Source organism: Corvus kubaryi, unplaced genomic scaffold (assembly GCF_017639235.1).
Source record: "Corvus kubaryi isolate FWS band 111438036 unplaced genomic scaffold, C.kubaryi_AGA036_p1.0 37396, whole genome shotgun sequence".
Taxonomy (NCBI): domain Eukaryota; kingdom Metazoa; phylum Chordata; class Aves; order Passeriformes; family Corvidae; genus Corvus; species Corvus kubaryi.
This window is the reverse complement of record NW_024581135.1, coordinates 16,999,576-17,017,440: the sequence shown is the minus strand read 5'-3', so window position 1 is coordinate 17,017,440 and position 17,865 is coordinate 16,999,576. Positions and strand designations below refer to the sequence as shown.

At 36.2% G+C, this 17,865-nt stretch overlaps 1 protein-coding gene across 2 annotated transcripts; it reads left to right on the top strand.

Moving 5' to 3' along the window:
• The first annotated feature begins 538 nt into the window (after positions 1-538).
• Positions 539-16,423, top strand: GCG (glucagon). 2 transcript variants are annotated; one of them, XM_042040956.1, is made up of 7 exons: positions 539-2,279; positions 9,362-9,462; positions 9,846-10,007; positions 10,881-10,934; positions 12,523-12,660; positions 14,784-14,927; positions 15,925-16,423. In XM_042040956.1, exons 1-7 carry the CDS (start codon positions 2,277-2,279, stop codon positions 15,947-15,949), a joined length of 627 nt encoding a protein of 208 aa, XP_041896890.1. In that variant the 5' UTR covers positions 539-2,276; the 3' UTR covers positions 15,950-16,423. The 2 variants fall into 2 exon arrangements, with proteins under 2 accessions (XP_041896890.1, XP_041896891.1); XM_042040957.1 differs by lacking the exon at positions 539-2,279 and adding an exon at positions 2,289-5,535.
• The last annotated feature ends 1,442 nt before the right edge of the window (positions 16,424-17,865 follow it).

Sequence of the window (17,865 nt, the reverse complement as noted above, 5' to 3'; positions counted from 1 at the left end):
GGGCCTAATTAGATGTTGATTATATGGTCCTATGTGCATTTGCTGCACACAACTCTAGTCTCAGAAATGTGGTTATCTTGCAAATAAGGAATACAATTCAGTTGAAATACTGAGATTTAACTCTCAATTTTTTATATGGATACAACACCAAGGAAATCATTGCAACATTGTGGTGAAAGAGAGAAAAATCAAGCTCTTATCCCATATGCTTAAAAGTTTAAGATACCTGAATATGTCAGTGAGAACCTAGAGTAATTTCCAAAAAAGCACGGTATCAATCTGACATAAATATCAATATATTAAGGTCACTTTCAATTTCTGCACCTTTATTTTATTTATTCTTTTGAAAATCCTCTAAGTTCTGGAAATTTGGGCAGATAGATTGGCCTGTTGTTGGTACTCCAAGTAATAAAATGATGCAATGTGTTGTTCACACCCTGCCCACGAGTCTGTTGTCTGAAGCTTTTGAAAGTATTTGAAATAAGGGACATTTCAGGAAAATCTGCCAAACAAAATAACAGAAGGTATATCTTTCACAAGGGGCGCATTAGATATTTCATTATGAATCTGCCCTGAGGTCTGTTTGTTTCCTAAGGCAACCAGAGTACATATCTTCCAAACTGTCCACCATCTACTCTGGCTTGTAGGTAGCAGTTATGGGGAAAAAAAATTTTTTAAATAAGTGCAGTTTTCTGCCATCATTGTTCCGTCATTGTTTTTCATGTTATTTATTTCTCTGCCTTACACAGTGTTCTTGCCAAAGAATGGGAATATGTCTCCAGCAGAGTATGACATTTACACTGAGTTGCTGAAATAATGTCTAACCTGAAAGCTTTATGATTGAGCAACCACGTGTTTTGATGACCTAGGAGAAAATGTCCTAGGATGCTGTGAGTGTCAAAAAAAATCCTCTTAAAAATACATCCAACATCAGATTACTGGCTGTCCTGTGCTTATAACAGGTAACATCACAGTCAATCACTAGAAATGGTGCAGAGCACTCCAAACCTACCCCCACACTATAACAGAATTGCAGAATGGTTGGGGTTGGAAGGGAACTTGGGAGGTCTACTTATCCCACTTCCCTGTTCACACAGGGCTACCTACATCCTGTAGCCCAGGACTTCGTCCAGATGGCTTTTTAATATCTAAAAGCCTTCTGGACACTCTACAACCTCTCTCAGCCACTGCTGCCAGTGCTTTGTCACCCTCATAGTAAACAAGTTCTTCCTTATGCTTGGACAGAACATTCTAGGTTTCAGTTTGTGCTGGTTGCCTCTTGCTCTGTCACTGGGCACCAAAAAAAAAAGGCTGGCTGTCTTTTTTGGACCATCCCTTCAGATATTTATATACAGTGATAAGATTCTCCCAAGCTTTTTCTTCTCTAGAAAGAGAACATGTTCCATTCTGCCTTGTTTACAAACACAATCCATGTTATAAGCATTACCCCAAACATTCACCGGACAGTTATTTGCCCCATTCCACTTTAACTGAAGGGAAGAGCCTAAAGAGGCTACAGGATAGGCTCTTTTGTAACAGATCTTCAAAAGTTCAAGTTGAAAGGGCTTGTCCTGAGGTATCAAGCTGAAGCTAATGAAGTATGTGAATAAAAAGTATATATAACTATACTGCAAACAGAGAACATGGTGTGTAAGAGACCCAACACCAGGACACAATTTGAATTAACCTAAGCTCTTATGACAAGAGTGAACATCCTCAAAGTTTTGCTTCCCACTTTCAAATGTTTTAGAAGATCTGGTTTTCAAAAAAATGCTGAGCACTTTCTGTTCCTTTCTCTTTTGAATAACACTCTCACACTTCAGATACTCAAATATACCACTTCAGACAATGAAACATTAGTCTTCAAATACCTGTCATCTAAACAAGGTATTCAGGCCTCTGAAGATAGGATGTAGTTGTTCTGAATTAAGTAGACAGGCCCTTGATAAATAGCCACAAATACAGTTGTTTACAAGTCAGTTTCCACTGTGAATCCTTTCTAGCTTTTACAAATTGAAACTAGAGCTGAAAAGTAAAAATTGCTTTATTCTAGGAGCTGAAGTGTACATAAATAGTAGACAGTCACTGATTCCACTCCAAACCTGTTTTCATCATCTACCTCATTCGTGCTGTGTGAACTGAACACATGAAAGAACCTGTAATCCTTATACTTCAAACACGGAGCTACATGCTTTGCTTCACTTGGGATTATTGCAGCTGCAAAGAAGAAAAGGCCTGAAGAGGAATTTAGCAGAAAAACAGCCAGGTTCTAGAATATGGTTAGTGTTATACTCATTTTACTCAGATATCAAGTCCAATTCAGACTACATTCAATACTTTCCAGTTTGTCAGTCAGTTCCAATTACAAGGCACAGCTGTTTAGAACATTTTATAGAGTCATTTGAAGGCTCTATATTTAATCTGAATAATTCATAGTATTTGCTAAGAGCATTTGGTATTACTTTCAATTATGAACATTGTCTTCTCAGAATGTAAAATAACTGGTACATATTTGGCTAGCTCTTCTACTTGCGCAAATTGATGCAGCTCCATTGGCTTGCAGTGGAGCGATTCCAACTTATGCGAGCAGTGTGGGCTACAGCACAGTTACAATGGCTGTCACTCCTGAGGTACAAACCACTCAGCATCCGTGGCAGAGAGCATGGAGCTGCATGTTGTGGAAGAGCTGAGAGACCCTAAACTAACCCTCCATTTGGGAAGGCCGTTCTTGCTTCCCAAAGGGTAGCCATGGAGTTGTATATGTACATAGGCACACATTGTGTGTGTTATGTACAAGTACGCATTTATGGACGTAACATGGTGTTTTATGTGTGCATGTGTTCACACATACTGGTTCCCATTCTCAGTAGGGGAATGCTCTTTCAGGTGATTATGATGTAAGAAAGGTAGCAAAACGAGAGGGGCTGCAGAGCCCAGCCCTCTGAACTCACAGCTGACACAGTTAGGAGAGAATGCTTTCTGTATAATATAAGAAAGTAAAGCGTGTGGGCCTGTAGTCATACCCCAAGATACATCCTCCTCCCTTTAGACATGTAATGGATAATAGTACAATAGTAATAAATATGTAATGAAGAAATACACAGGAGAATTTGGGGAGGTCACTTTTTTGAAAGCATTTGATGAGTATTTTTTTATTTCTTACTGTCAAAAGTCAGCGAGTTCCTAATTCATTAAAATGTTCAAATCTTGACAATTTTAATCAGACAATGGTGCAGAAAACTTTGAAAAACTCCAGATACAGTGAACCCAACAACTCCAAGTGAATCATGAGAAACATGAAAATTTCCTGAAGGCAGGCCACTTTCAGGTTCTGTCTCTTAGTCTGGTTCAAACTACTGTCTCATTTGAGCACAACGATCTAGATGAGAGTTGCCCTTGATTTTTGCCAAGAGGTGCAAACTAAACGGTGTATTCTAAAATGTGAGAGGAACAAACCTGGGTACATACGCATGTTTCATACACTTGATATAATTTTCCGCTTTTGTTTGTTTTCCGCTTTTGTTTTTTGAGCAAACTCTTGTTTGCTGTGCTCCTGAAATATATAACATAGACTTAGCTATGGCAACTGAGGGTTGCATGTCTCTTGATGGCAGTTCACCTCTTTCCCATACATTTTATTTTCTGTGTACCATTTGAAAAACAAATAACCAGTCACCTTCTAGATGCCAGATGACCTTCTAGATGATACAGCTCTGTAACAACCTTCCCAACCAGGTGCACTAAGGTGCTCTGTCTCATTTTTTTTTTCTGGAATCATCCTACTGTAAACAAGGAAATTTATATGACACAAGAAAACAAACTGAGCTAAACAAAAAGAGAAAAACTAACTGTTTCCTGGAGGAGAGGATACTGTCTCACATTCTGTATTGCTTTGTTCCAAAGTATCTTTAACTCAGCATGTAGAGAGATGATTGCAGCAATCCGTGTCAAGTGTGTGCGTGTCCTCCTGGTGCAGAAGCGGTGGAAAGGGCCCTTTGATCCCCATCTGCTGCATTGCCCGGGTACTGCAGGATGCGCTGGTGGCCTCTGCAGGAGCGGCCAGGTGGCCCGCCCCGAGGACTAAAAATGAAAAAAATAAACCATAAATCTCAGCAGATGGATCCAATAGCACAGAAAAATTATACCCAAAAATATTAAATTTGATGATGACGACTGTGTAGTGAGACTTAACGTTTCCCTGAACCCCTACTGTGGTACTAAATACAGCCAGGTATTTAGGATAGAGCTCTAGGAAGGATCCAGTAAATTTTTTTTGCCACTCTAACGTGGTTATTAAGTTTATACACTACCTCAGTTGTATCTTATGTGCTATGCCAATTCTGGCTGTGGTCAGTCAGCAGACAATTACCTCACTGAAGCATATTCTTTGCTGGCTTGGAGGAGCAGTACTAAGGGAAATAAGAAGGTTTGTTGTAATATGTGCCTTGTACCACAAGCCAGACCATGAGCCACTCCAGACTGGAGTACAGGCTGTCCTTAACATTTAGTGAGGTGTCCACTGTGATTCCAGAACCTTCCTCCTACCTATCTCCCCTACCTGTCTCAGTCTCTGTGTTGTCACTGGCTGGCTGAACATGGCTTTCTTTGGCAGTGCTGCCCCACCACAGCTATGAATTTGTCTCCAATATTGAACAATAGTTGCATAGAACAGGCACTAGTATAAATATCAATATTTTGTTTAATTTTTTTTCTTGTAGGGAATTGAAAGGTGAGCAAAAAGTTTATCTTGCATAAATCTATAGGCCACTGTGTTAATTTATAGTGAATGTTTGGCATATAGTTCTCAAGTGAGTATGAATTTTCTTACAGTAGTATTTGCAAAGTGGGAATTTTACATCTAAGGCTGATCAAAACATTTTTTTTAAATTTCACCTGTGCTAGGCATTGCATAGTGGGTAGCCATCAGTGCAGTATTTCACATCTCTTCATATTCATTATATTGGCACAAGATTACTTGAAGAATCATTCAAGGGCTTTGGGGAAGTTGTGCTGGTTATTTTTAACAATGGGTTAAGTTTATAAACCCTGATTTAAAATTGATAAATGGAAACAATTCTATTGATGTTAACAGAATCAGGATTCTAAATGTTAAATGTGGCAAATCAGAAATTGGAGAAATTGCTGCCTTGATCCCAGGTACCTTTTGCCCACTGTTTGTCAAGTTAATGCCCTTCTGTTTGATATTTACTTCTTTGGACGTTGCTACCTCACTCCTTTTGCAAATCCATGTTAGCATTGATGTCATAAAGTAAGCAGAATGAATGTGTGAAATTGCTTGTAAAATTATCAAATGAAATGAATAGCAAATACGATGACTTTTTTTTTTAAGTTGAATAAGGAAACTGTCAGCAATGATGCACTCCTGTAATGCTTACTAGAGCTGAACAGTATATATATAAGTCTGTGCAAAAGAGGCAGCTAGGCAGAGCTCAGGATCTTCAAGGCTTGCCATAGTTGCAGAAGAGAGAGTAGCTCTTTCTGCAACTGCCACGTATTACTTCAAAGTATAATAAGGTAAGATTTATATGAACTACCAGTTATTTATTTGAGAAAGCCGAGTGCATTATCTGCATTGTGTTGCCCAAAGTTTGCAATAGAGGTGTGGATCTTTCAGCAAATTGGTGTTTTCTTCTGAGGTTATACTCACTGTTATTTGGAGTCAATGACATCATCATTTAAATCTTTTAATGTATTGATTACTTCAACAAAGAATGATCCGAAAAAGGGAAATCAACAGTTTGTGTTGCAGAATTAATTGAAAGAAGGAAGAATAGCCATGAGAACATGAAAGACAAGAATTGTAGTAAGAATTTAAATGAGATACATAATTATTGATTTTTATATTTTTATCTCCTTTAGTACCTTCTGTAGAGATATGTAATTAATGTGAGTTTAAAATTATTCACTCCTTAGAGATACTGCCTAAATATGAATCAATGGGGATTAAGTTAGAAGCATGGAAACAAATTCAGTGAGTTTATGTGGACACTGATTTCAAACTGTCCAAGACAGATTGTCACTGTCACCCTACAGACTGTCACTCCACTGCCCCACTTTTAGATTAGTTTGTCTCAAGCAACTATTATTTTCATATCACTGTAAGATCAGAAAAGGAAATTTTATAGCACAGAAGTAAAATTAAAGCCTTTCAATAGTTATTGTGATTATTGTATAAAATTTAATTTAGTCTTCCATCCTACTATGGAATTCCTTAGACTAGAACTGTTGTATTTTACAGAACTTTCCACAAGGCATGTTAGGTAAATTAGATGTAAAATACACCTACCTGAAAAAGTAATTTATTTGTTTCTAGAAATTACTGCTATTTGCAGACAGTTTCCTGTCAACAGAAATTTATTTTATTCATTCATACATGTTCATATGAAAATATTTCCTTTTTTTACCACTTCATAATTTCCATTTTTAAACTGGAAATAAATACAAATGTGACTTTTGAAAGATTTTTTTGAAAACTCAGTGAAATTATGCTAGTTAAAATTGTACATAGCTACAAAAGATACCTGTAGCAGAATATATTAGAAAACTAGAAAAATCAAGTTGGTCAAGGAAATAATATTCAAATAAATATCTGATCAAGATTTGAGAGGTGTATTTCTTACATATTTCTGGTGCTTCAAACTGAGATGTCTTAAATCTTTCATTTTCGATCAGAAAGAAATGAAAATATTTTCATTAGTCTAATATGCATAGGAATAAAAATTTTCTGTGTAAGATTAGCTTTAGTTTTCCTGCACCTTGACAATAAGTTTCCATGGTTTTTAACAGTATCTACTGGTGACCTAAAAAACTTAGAGCAAATAAAACCTTTCTTCTGATTGGGAAATTAATTGATTAGCTAGCATAAACTAAGAAAATACTGTTTTTCTGATCATCTCTTTTTCTCTATAAAACATGTCTATGTTACCAAGAATAAAATTACAATTTCTTCCTTTAAAACTGTATCTTATTTAACTTGTCAAGAACTGCTGTTGCTGGTTTGACTTACCAATAGCAAGTACTAAATGTTGAATAAACAAAACTGATTCTAAATTTTTTAAAGAACATATATGACAGAAGGTTAATAGTTTTTGACAAAGCTTATTTTATTAATAAGGATTCTCTTACCTGAAAATGTTATAAATTTCAAAAACTGCATTTATACATCTTTCTTTTTAATAATCTCCCTATTTTGATTCTGAAAAATTTAGAAAGAAGCTGAATATGCATTTAACTTTAATCTTAATACTAAGGAATAAAGTGGCTAGTGGTACTGTTCACATCTGAAAGTTCTATAGGCCTGCGACATTAGAGTTAGAGCCAAGATAAACTGAAATCACTGAATATCTCTTTACTGACTACAGCGACTTTAAACTATTTTTTAATAAGTTTTGTATGAAAGAAAAGCTTTTGGTGTTGGATATTTCATTCCACCCCAGTGACTTGGGTTTATGGCTAATCTGGATCGCCGTTTAATAAAGCTACAGACAGCTGTAAGCTAGGACTATTAAGCAGGACAAATTTACTTACGTGTGGTGTAACAGGCAGACTTTATCTGGTGTCCAAGTCCAGGTTAATTCATTTACAGCCATATCAGCTGCCACAGGGGTCAATCACACCATTTTGAAATGACCGCAACAGAGTCATTTCCCAAAGAATAGGCAGAGCTTTTGTTCCATTGCTAGAAGCCTACGAAATGTGAAATTATGCATTCTTTGAGATAAACATTGGATGTCAGTGTTGCACCACCAAATTACAGCCCCAAATGAAACAGTGAAAACAGATTTCAGTACTATAGTTAGGGTTTTAATAAGACTGACTACATGACCACCTGACCACCGTGGTATATGTTGGTACTATAGCAGGGTGTGTTCAAGTGAGAGAGTCAAATCTCATATACCAGGACAATGCACAAGGCAGAAACGAGTCTCCAGACACTGACGAAAAAATGAGCAACACTGGTAGTGGCTTTTGGTGGAGAGAGGGAAACTGACCCCATTGCTTAATAGTAAAATCCATCAGAAAATATTATAGTTGTACATTTATTTTCCTGGGTTTCAGCAATATTTGATTAAGATTTTGATTGCCTCAAGTATTTTGATACTGATACTGAGGTATTCTAGTAAAATATTCATATTATTCATTGAGATTCTCTTAAAAATCAGGCCTCACAAAGTACCAGTAGCAATAGATTCTTCCTAACCATTGGTAAAACGCCTGCCAACAGTCAAGCTTTGCATCTCCAAGTATAAGTAATTTTAAAACAGATGGAAGAAACAGGTTTCAAAAAAAATCTGCTATGAAGGGGCAGAGAACTGGGGCAGAGTAGAAGCCCTACAGCAGTAAGATTTTTGATGCCGGAGATTACCTTTTCAGAGGTGTTCATATAGCCCCCTCATTTGCATTGCTCAGTGCAGAGCCACCTCTCCATCTCAAAATGGAGTAATCTGCACCTTCACTACACATCGTTCCCTCATAATTTTCTAAGGCTTCCTCCACCCCATAGTGTATTTAAATTCAGACTATTGTGACAAGGCATTACAATAGAGAATATATATATTTTCACTCAGACTGCCTTATTTTATATATCATTGAACTTCAACAAGTAACTCCTGCAGTAGAGCCACAGGAGTATGGCACCGATTTCATTTAGTGGGGAGGGTGTTTTTTGACTGGGACTTACTTTGCTACCACTTTACTTCAAGGCACTCAAGTGTCCTATCTCCCTTTGTTTTTCAGACTGCACCATAAACTTCCATAGGAAAATGCCATGGATGGCAGAAGGGCTTTTTCAGATACACAAATATCAGCCCAAGTACATGATGAAATTATTTCCAGTGACATTTTGCTGATGTGAACCCATTGCAACTTCTGTGAGAAAGAAAGAATGGGAAGCTGCTACTGTGACAGTATTCTTGACAAAGATTTGCTTTGTTTTTTCTCTAGTGAATGAGCTGGGGAAAAAATCGCAGTCACATCACTACCCCTAGTTTTGCAATAGAACTGTGTTACAGATCTAGTGCTTGCCATCAGCTGAACACAGAGAAAAGGAGAGAGCAGACCTTTATCCTCACACTGCAAAAGAAAGTGAGGATGCAGTTGCTCTCAGCTCTCCTTGAGTTCTAAAATACAAACTACAGCCTAAAGACTGGAACAGAGACTACATCTTTTGAATGCCTACCCAAGGCCCTAAAATGTTACCCACTGGACATGGAACCCAAACTAGCAGGCTCTTTCTTCAGGTTTAGATCAGCATTAAGAATGTCTCTTTTCGATCTAATTGACTCAGACATATGTAAACAGTATAACATTTTTCTTTGTTGCCTTATTTCTGTTTTGACAGGCAATGAAAATGAAAAGCATTTATTTTGTTGCTGGTCTCCTTTTAATGATAGTTCAAGGCAGCTGGCAAAATCCTCTTCAGGATACAGAGGAGAAATCAAGGTAAATTCTTTAGACCAAACTTTTACAAATACTTGGCCTGAACTTAGTTTTCTTATACTTTGAAGCCAAACATACTATAATTTAAAGATAGCTTTACGCAGTTCTTAGTCTACCACTAAAATTGACAAATTTTTGATATTGCAAAGCATAGCACAGCAATTTGGGGTATTAAAACAATAGCTACCTTATTTATCCAAGAAGAGTGAGTAATTGTGCAGTATCCAATCTACCATACAGATTCCTTTTACCAGACAGATAGTGATCAATATGCCACTTGCTTTCACTTTGTGGGAGTAAAACATAGTATTGTTAAAAGAAAAATCCATGCACTTGTAGACTGTACTGTAACCACTGCCGATTTACAAGGTCTAAACTTTTCACAGATCATTCAAAGCTTCCCATTCTGAACCAATAGATGAATCTAGACAGCCGAATGAAGTGAAACGTCACTCACAAGGCACATTCACCAGTGACTACACCAAGTACCTGGACACCAGACGAGCTCAGGACTTTGTGCAATGGTTAATGAGCACTAAAAGAAATGGGTAAGCTCTTTGGTCACATTGATACAGATCTTCATGCACAGAAACAGCCAAAAATCCAGCCAATTCACTTTCTTGGTATCAGCTTCCCATCTCAGACCATGGATAATCCTCAAATAAGTAAAGTACTTGAGGAAAATTTATATATACAATCATAGAATCATTTAGGTTGGAAAGGACCTCTAAGATCATTAAGTCCAGCCATTAATAGAATATTAATATATTATTAGAAATGAGAAACATATGCAAAATCAGTCAAAATGATTTGGTTAAATCAAAGTGTAGTATCTGTTATGCCACCTAAAAAACTGTCTCAGCCTCTTCGGGGTACATTGTCTCAGTGAATGAATGAAGTTCAATATGAATAAAATATATAAACATAATGTACAATTCTGGGCCATTAGGCCTTAACAAAACTTTCCTATCTATGGATAGTCTAATCCTGAGGTTTCATTTTTAAAAAGGGAGCTGAAGTTTAAGTTTTGTTGACCACTGGATAATTAACCCATATGACCAATATAAGTTGGCATATCTTTTTTCAAATACTCTTTGATTAAACTCAAGCTACCAAGCTGAGAGTAAGAATAATGTAGAAGTGTTTCAGTCTTGTGTTCTAGAGAAAATCTGTCCAAAAAGAATCCAAAAATCTATTATGTTAATGCTTCTAAATCTCTGTGGAAGCCTTTAAAGTATAAAGTAACAATTTCTACACATTGTATTAATTTGAATTCATATGTCTGAAATACAATGAATATAATATTCACCTGTCAGTCATGGGGGTTTACCATAATACTTAAATAATAACCAATACAAGCTTATGCAGGCTCTGCAGTGTATTGGTAATAATGATCTAATGATTGTTCAATTTCACTACAGCCAACAAGGACAGGAGGACAAAGAAAATGACAAAGTCCCTGACCAGCTCTCAAGGTATTCTATATGTCACAGCTTGTTATTTGAAACCAGTCTGAGCTCATTTTCAGTTAAACAAGAAAGAAAACAACTAGTATTCTTTACAATGTTACCACAATCAAAGAAATATCAATCAAGTACGTTATTTCACACCAGCTGTTTACTGGTGTAAAAAAGAAGGAGGATATGTCTCTATGGTTTTTATTCCTGTACCTGTGTTCTATAGCTACATGCAGTGGGTGCAAGGAATGCAACAGGATGAGAATACGTTTCAGGAAAGCACATTTCAAGTAATCAAGGAGAGCAGAGAATAAAATAAAAAGAAAATCAGTATAGAAAAAGGATGAAGAAAAAAAACCAAACACATTATGTTGAAGAATAAAAAATCAGTGAGAAGATTAGTGAAAGGAAGATGGCCAGGAAAAATTGCAGAGAGCTGATTAAACATGATGCACTGCTCAGCCCTCAGCTCTCAGTCCCATGTCACATAAACTACTTATTACAGAAAGGAGAACACAAGACCTGCTGAAGGCCAGAATTCTGTTTCTTGACTGTGGTTTTGGGAAAGGGTTAGATAGATTGGAAATTTTAAATAAATAAATAAGAAATTGAGTAAGTGGTTTTGCAAAACAGATTAAAATACCTACATTCATTCTTTCATTTGTCAGAAAATCCAAAAAGGATAGCCCAGATCACAAAGATCCTTGAGTTCACACTGTCAATATTAATAACAAATTTGTAATAATGTTTCTGCTTCATTGAAACAGCATATCTCAAAAAAAATTAACATTTCATTAAAAATGCTCCAAACAACTCTAGTTAGCACTGCTGATGAAAAGTGCAGATGGTACTAAATTAGGAGGAATGGTGACATCCCAAGAAGAAAAAATAATAGAAAGAGCTAGATTTGGGCAGAGATTAGCAAATTCTGAAACAGAAATGCTAGGGAATTTGTTCATGGAAAATATTCCATAACATGCCTACTTCTCAGTGCAGTTTGCCTTCCCAAGAGCCACTGTAACATAATTTTGTGTTATATCAGAGAAAGAACCACAGTGAGGTGTAGGGAGGGAGAAGATAAATGTCTTTAACAAGATGGAGTTGATCAGGCTTGAAAGTTTTCCGAGATTATGACTTGGTCAGAGTGATGAATAAAAGGGTGTTCATAAAACAACTCAAAATGTAAATTTGAAAGGAATTAAGTCTGAATAGTTTGGCTCAGCAAAAAGAGGTGAAGATAAGAGGAACATCTAACAAAGGGTACCAAAAAGCATGTCTGTATAATACAATACAGCTTCTTGCTCATAGCTAATTAGTCTAGCAGAAGACCATTCCAATACAGCTGTAATTGCTTTCCACACCTGAACTGAGTTGTTCAGAACCAGTTTGGGAATCTCTGCACAAAACTGTATAGCATAGTACAGGCAATAGCTTTGGAACTGAAATATATCAGGAAAAAATATATCAAGACCAATTTGAGAAGCAAAAAGAACCCCTCTCTCTTATAGAAATGCTAGTCTGGCAAGTAGGAAATTTAAATCAATAAAGATTGTTAAAAAGTTAAATTCTTATGCAGTCTGCTCCTACAGTATTGGTCTTCTTTCAGCAATGCAATCTCCAAGCGTCATGCTGAATTTGAGAGACATGCTGAAGGCACCTACACCAGTGATATCACCTCTTATTTGGAAGGTCAAGCTGCCAAAGAGTTCATCGCCTGGTTAGTGAATGGACGAGGAAGAAGAGAGTAAGAATCCATCCATTCCTATTATTAAATTTTGCCTTGGTTTGGGGTTAGAAATCATGTCTGATGAAACTTTGATGTGTTTTTGATCATTCTTGCTGTACTTCATGCTTTCTTTTGTATTAGAAGATATTCTGTGGATAATAGACCACCACTTTACATTTTTAAGTTCAAATACAGATTGAAACCTGTTCAGTATGCTGTTACATTCTAAAAGGTCAAGTTTTATTTAAGGTCAACACATCGAAAACTAAACCAGACCTTCCTCTTCTACCACCTTTCCCCCTTCACATAACATTGCTTACAGTCTCCTTAACTATCATTGAGATTATTCAAGGTAGTCATCTTAAATTGCCTTCTCTTTTTTTCTTTTGAAGTCAATCTTTTCCTCTGCAGTATTTCCAAGATTAAATTTTTCCCATATTATCATTGTTATCAGTTATCAGCTGTACTCCATGTGCTGATGATCATTCCCAGCAGTAACTAATAACTTCTTTTCCTCTTCCCATGCTTCTCAGAGTCTCCCCAAGTTGCTGCTGCCATAACAACTACCATTTGCTATGACTATAACTTATTTTCCTTTTTAAGATGCCTCTAATTCTTTTGCTATGGTTCACGGTTCCCTGGACACAATGCTCCACTAATGACTTCACCTACCTATGACTTCTTCCATTTCTATCTTGTTCTCCACATACTCCTTGCAGATTTCTCTATGCTATTCACTTCATGTACTCCCTCATGACTTTACATCTTTTGTCATGATGGTCTTACACTTAGAATGGCATTACCTTCAGTCTCCTGCAGGCACCTTCTGCTCATCTATTTCCAGCTCTGCATGGTGAGGAGCTACACCATGCAGCTGCCACTCCCCACCTGTTAACCATACTTACTTGTGCCTTTAGACTGTAAGCTCCTTGGGGCAGGGATTTCAGTTCATCCTCTGAGTATATATTCTACCAGCTGTAAAGTACTATGTAAGTCTCTCACATTACATAAAATATAATAATAAATAATAATAATAATAAAATACAATCTGTAAGACAAGATTGTGTGTTGTAGTTAAGGAAGACTAAATAGGTAAAACTAAGTTTTGTAAATATTGACAATTTCCTGAAGAAAACAGAGTTAAATAAATTAGTTCAGCTATATAGAGAAGGGAAAAGCTGGTTTCGCTTCCTAGTTATGTTCAGACTTCCACTTGTTTTTCTGTCATGTTTTATTTTCATCAGCAGAAGTAGGGTATTTCTGTATCCATTTGAGAGAAACACAACCTCAGTTGAACTTAGAAACCTAGATGGGCAATTAATTGTAGACAACCCTTCTGCTTTCCAATATTTGGTATTACTTGTATATAGCCTTCCTTGAAATCAGCCAGTCTGCCTGTCATTGGATCCAGGGCCCAGGGTGCTTCAGCTTCAGCCCACCTTAGTGAAACTCATTAAAATCTTCCTATATTTGGTGGGATGAAACAAGAGAGGAAAGTTTTCTAAATCAAACTCTGGCTTTGACATACTGGTTTTCCAGCAGTCAAAAAAGAATAGAACAAGAATCAGGATCTGATTCCAAGTATAAAATGCTACATTCTATGTTTTTACATCAAAAAAGCACATAGGTTTTATACAGGTGCTTTACAGCTATTTCAACCATGCCCCTGCAAAAAAAAAAAAAATTGCTGCTCCTGATATCTAAATTCTTATGCAATGTAATTTTAAGGAAATAACTAGGCCTTAAGTCCAAATAAAACAAAAAAAAAAGGTATGAACATTTGACTGTAATATTTTAACAGTTGTATTTCCTAAATAACAATTCTTAGTAAAGGTACTGATGCCTAGTCTACATGGTATAGACATTGCAGACTGAGATATATTTTTGCATGTATGGCTTTTTCAAAGCTGCTGGAGAGGAGTTTAGGCTCACTGGAAGGAGCAGTTGTCTGGTTTGAAAATAATGCCTCAAGAGATGTTCTGACATGCGTCGTGCTGTACTGAGCCCTAACATCAGGCTCAGCCCTTAACTCCTTAAAATCGCAGGAAATATGCAGTGTAGTAGAACGCCGTAATAAGGCCCTTTTAAATCGTTTGTTTATTTAGATCTGCACATTGGTTGATAATTTCTTACCTTTGAAGTTTCCCAGAAAAAGCTCTTGTGGCCGAAGAAATGGGTCGAAGACATGCAGATGGCACTTTCACGAGTGATATCAACAAAGTCCTTGATGACATGGCTGCCAAAGAGTTCCTAAAATGGCTAATTAACACAAAAGTTACCCAAAGGTGCCTGAATTTTATACTGTTCTTAATACCAGTGCTTAAAATGGATTTGTCACACATACGAAAAATACTACTAATTTTTCTCTTAGCTAGTGATATATCTGTACTATGTTGCAAACTTTGTTACAGACAGATGAAGAAGGGTAAGACACTAAATGGAACTTGTTCCAAATGTTATTTGAATTTTTTTATCAATGCTGAACCTCTCTGATAGTTTCCTATTTAACTTGAGAGTAGTTTTGCCACCAACTGTTACCAGAAATAAGGTCAGATTAAATTATCGAAAAATAAAACTTTTCTTTGCATGGACATTATAAAATCAGAAATATTTATTGGTATAATTACATCAAATTGATTATTCTTTAAAGACTGTGATACAAAACACTGCCTTAAAATGCAGCTTGTCATTAGGGAACAGTGCTGTAATCTGTGTTCCTGACAGGTGACTGTTTAAGAACCTGCTTTAGTTCGCCTGTATGTAGGCAAAGCAGCATTTTCTAAGTGAGCTCTGCGAACAGGTTAATAGTTGGGAATTGTTTGTTAAAATTAACAAAACATTTAAAAAATAATTAAATGCCAACTCAAGACACTTGTGAGTGGCCAGATTTTTTTTAAATGTTGGATTTCCCCTTTGCATTACTGAAGCCCCCAAAAAGACTAGTTGATTTTGGAAATCTGAAACAACAAATATTGTCTCAAAAAATTTAGAAGGTACAGTTAAAATATGGTTTTTATTAGCATGTTACTATTTTTGTGTTTGTAGTTCAGCATTGAAACAAACAATTTAGGAAAAGAATCGATTAGAAGCTAGTAAAACACTTTTCTTTTAGGAATAATTGTTTTCAATCTGTTATTAGAGATAGGCATTGAGAGGTCTGTGGAACTAACATCTGCTCACTCTTAAACAGAAAAAATATGTTCCACACATATTTCATAAATCTTAGGAGACTTAGAATATTTCCTAATTGCTGCTGCTTTTTTTCTTTTCTTTTCCCCCCAGAGACCTTTTGGAAGAATACCAGTAAAAATGCAGAATAAAAAGGGATAAATGAAGATCTTCGTTTCATCAACTGCCAGTTATTAAGAGATTCTGAAATCTGTATTTTGTCATTTACATTTGGTGTAACAAAGCTATGTCACCTTGCATGCCAGGAAATAATTGTACTATAGTTTAGTGTTGCCAAAGGTTTATATATGGAAAACCTGTTGTCTAAGGGATGGTTTTCTTAACAGCTTTAAGACTATGAAAGTTCGATAACTTCATATTTTCCATTTATTAGGACTAAAGTAACTCCATTTATATTTAAGGATAAAATTATTTTTCTAAAAAATTTACTTCTACACACAAATTATTCAATCACCAATTATATGTTTAATTCGTAAGGGGCTGGCAGTTACAAATGCCTGAGAAGTGAATATCCCTCTTAAAACCTTTGTTATAAAAAGGCTAAGCTTTAAGGATATTAAATGATAGCCTTAAATAAATTTTTTCAAGCTTCTTTTCTGTTGACTTCTCGTGTGTATATGTCATGTGCCTCTTTGCAGTCCATTTCATTTTATTTTAATATTTTAGTGTCACTGAGATCTTAAAAGTGGTTTCTTTGGAATGATGAAACAAACTCAGCATTCTGTTCCATCATGTTTTGTCCACAATGATTCCCAGAAAAGAGTTGTGTGACCTTTGAATTATCTTTAGTGGAAAAAGAAATCATGTAAGATGAAGCAAAAGAGGGGAACATGACTGAAGAGACAGTTATTCTTCATTACCATAAATTCTGGCTCAGAACAGGAGGACAGCTTTGAAAAATGTTAAGTGCAATATGCTCTGTAAGTGTGGAAACTGCCCCATAACTTTTCTTCAAATTTTTTGAGATTGCCAAGTCAAACCAATGCAAACAGCCCTCTAATCCATGTTTCCTTCCTTCCTTCCTTCCTTCCTTCCTTCCTTCCTTCCTTCCTTCCTTCCTTCCGAATTCCTTCCTTCCTTCCTTCCGAATTCCTTCCTTCCTTCCGAATTCCTTCCTTCCGAATTCCTTCCTTCCTTCCGAATTCCTTCCGAATTCCTTCCTTCCGAATTCCTTCCGAATTCCTTCTCTGAGAACCACTTTTACGTGGTGTTACCTCCTATTTCCAATGACTACCCAAACCCCCTTTTCTCCCCTCACTATTTTAGCAATGTACCAGGGATCTTCATTAAAATGTCCTAAAGGGCAAGTGGTTTAAGAGAAATCCCATGGGCCTAGCAAGTATCTAGTAGAAGTTGATATGAAATAGGACCATTGTTGAATCAGAATTAGTACCTATAATTTTTGCTGGGAATAAATGTGTTATGGGAATAAATTTTTTAAATGCATCTGAAACTTTCACTGATAATCTAGAATTTCTGGGAAAATATTAGATCACTCTTCCAAAGTGCTATAGGAATGAATATTCTGTAATTTCAGATCAGGGCAGATCATACCCAATTTGGCATCTTGATCAGCTTCTTGATAGCAACAGAAAGCTGTTCTAACAACCCAACTTTAAACAATTTAAACTCAATAGAATCTTGCACTAATAAAAAAAAAAAATCATAGCATCCACTATACCCCTGGAGATTAAAAAAAAAAAAAGGAGGCTATGTACACATATTAGTTTATTTAATCCCATTTGTACACAGTGGTTTGGGTCCATGTGGAACTGGAAAAGATTCAGTTATACACAATTGGATACATATGGCCCAGGATAAAATGGTACGAGGTAACTTTTCTGTTTCAAAGACTGAACAATTGTCTTTGAAATGTTTTATTTCACTTTGTCGAGGATATTTTAGTGTTCTAAGGATAGGATTCCTAAGTTACAAATCCTTTTTTCCACAGTGTCTGTCACCAGGGTATTTGAGCCCCTTCTGGTGATGGCTTTGTCAGCTATGAAAATACTGGTCTTTCCACACTTTTACAAA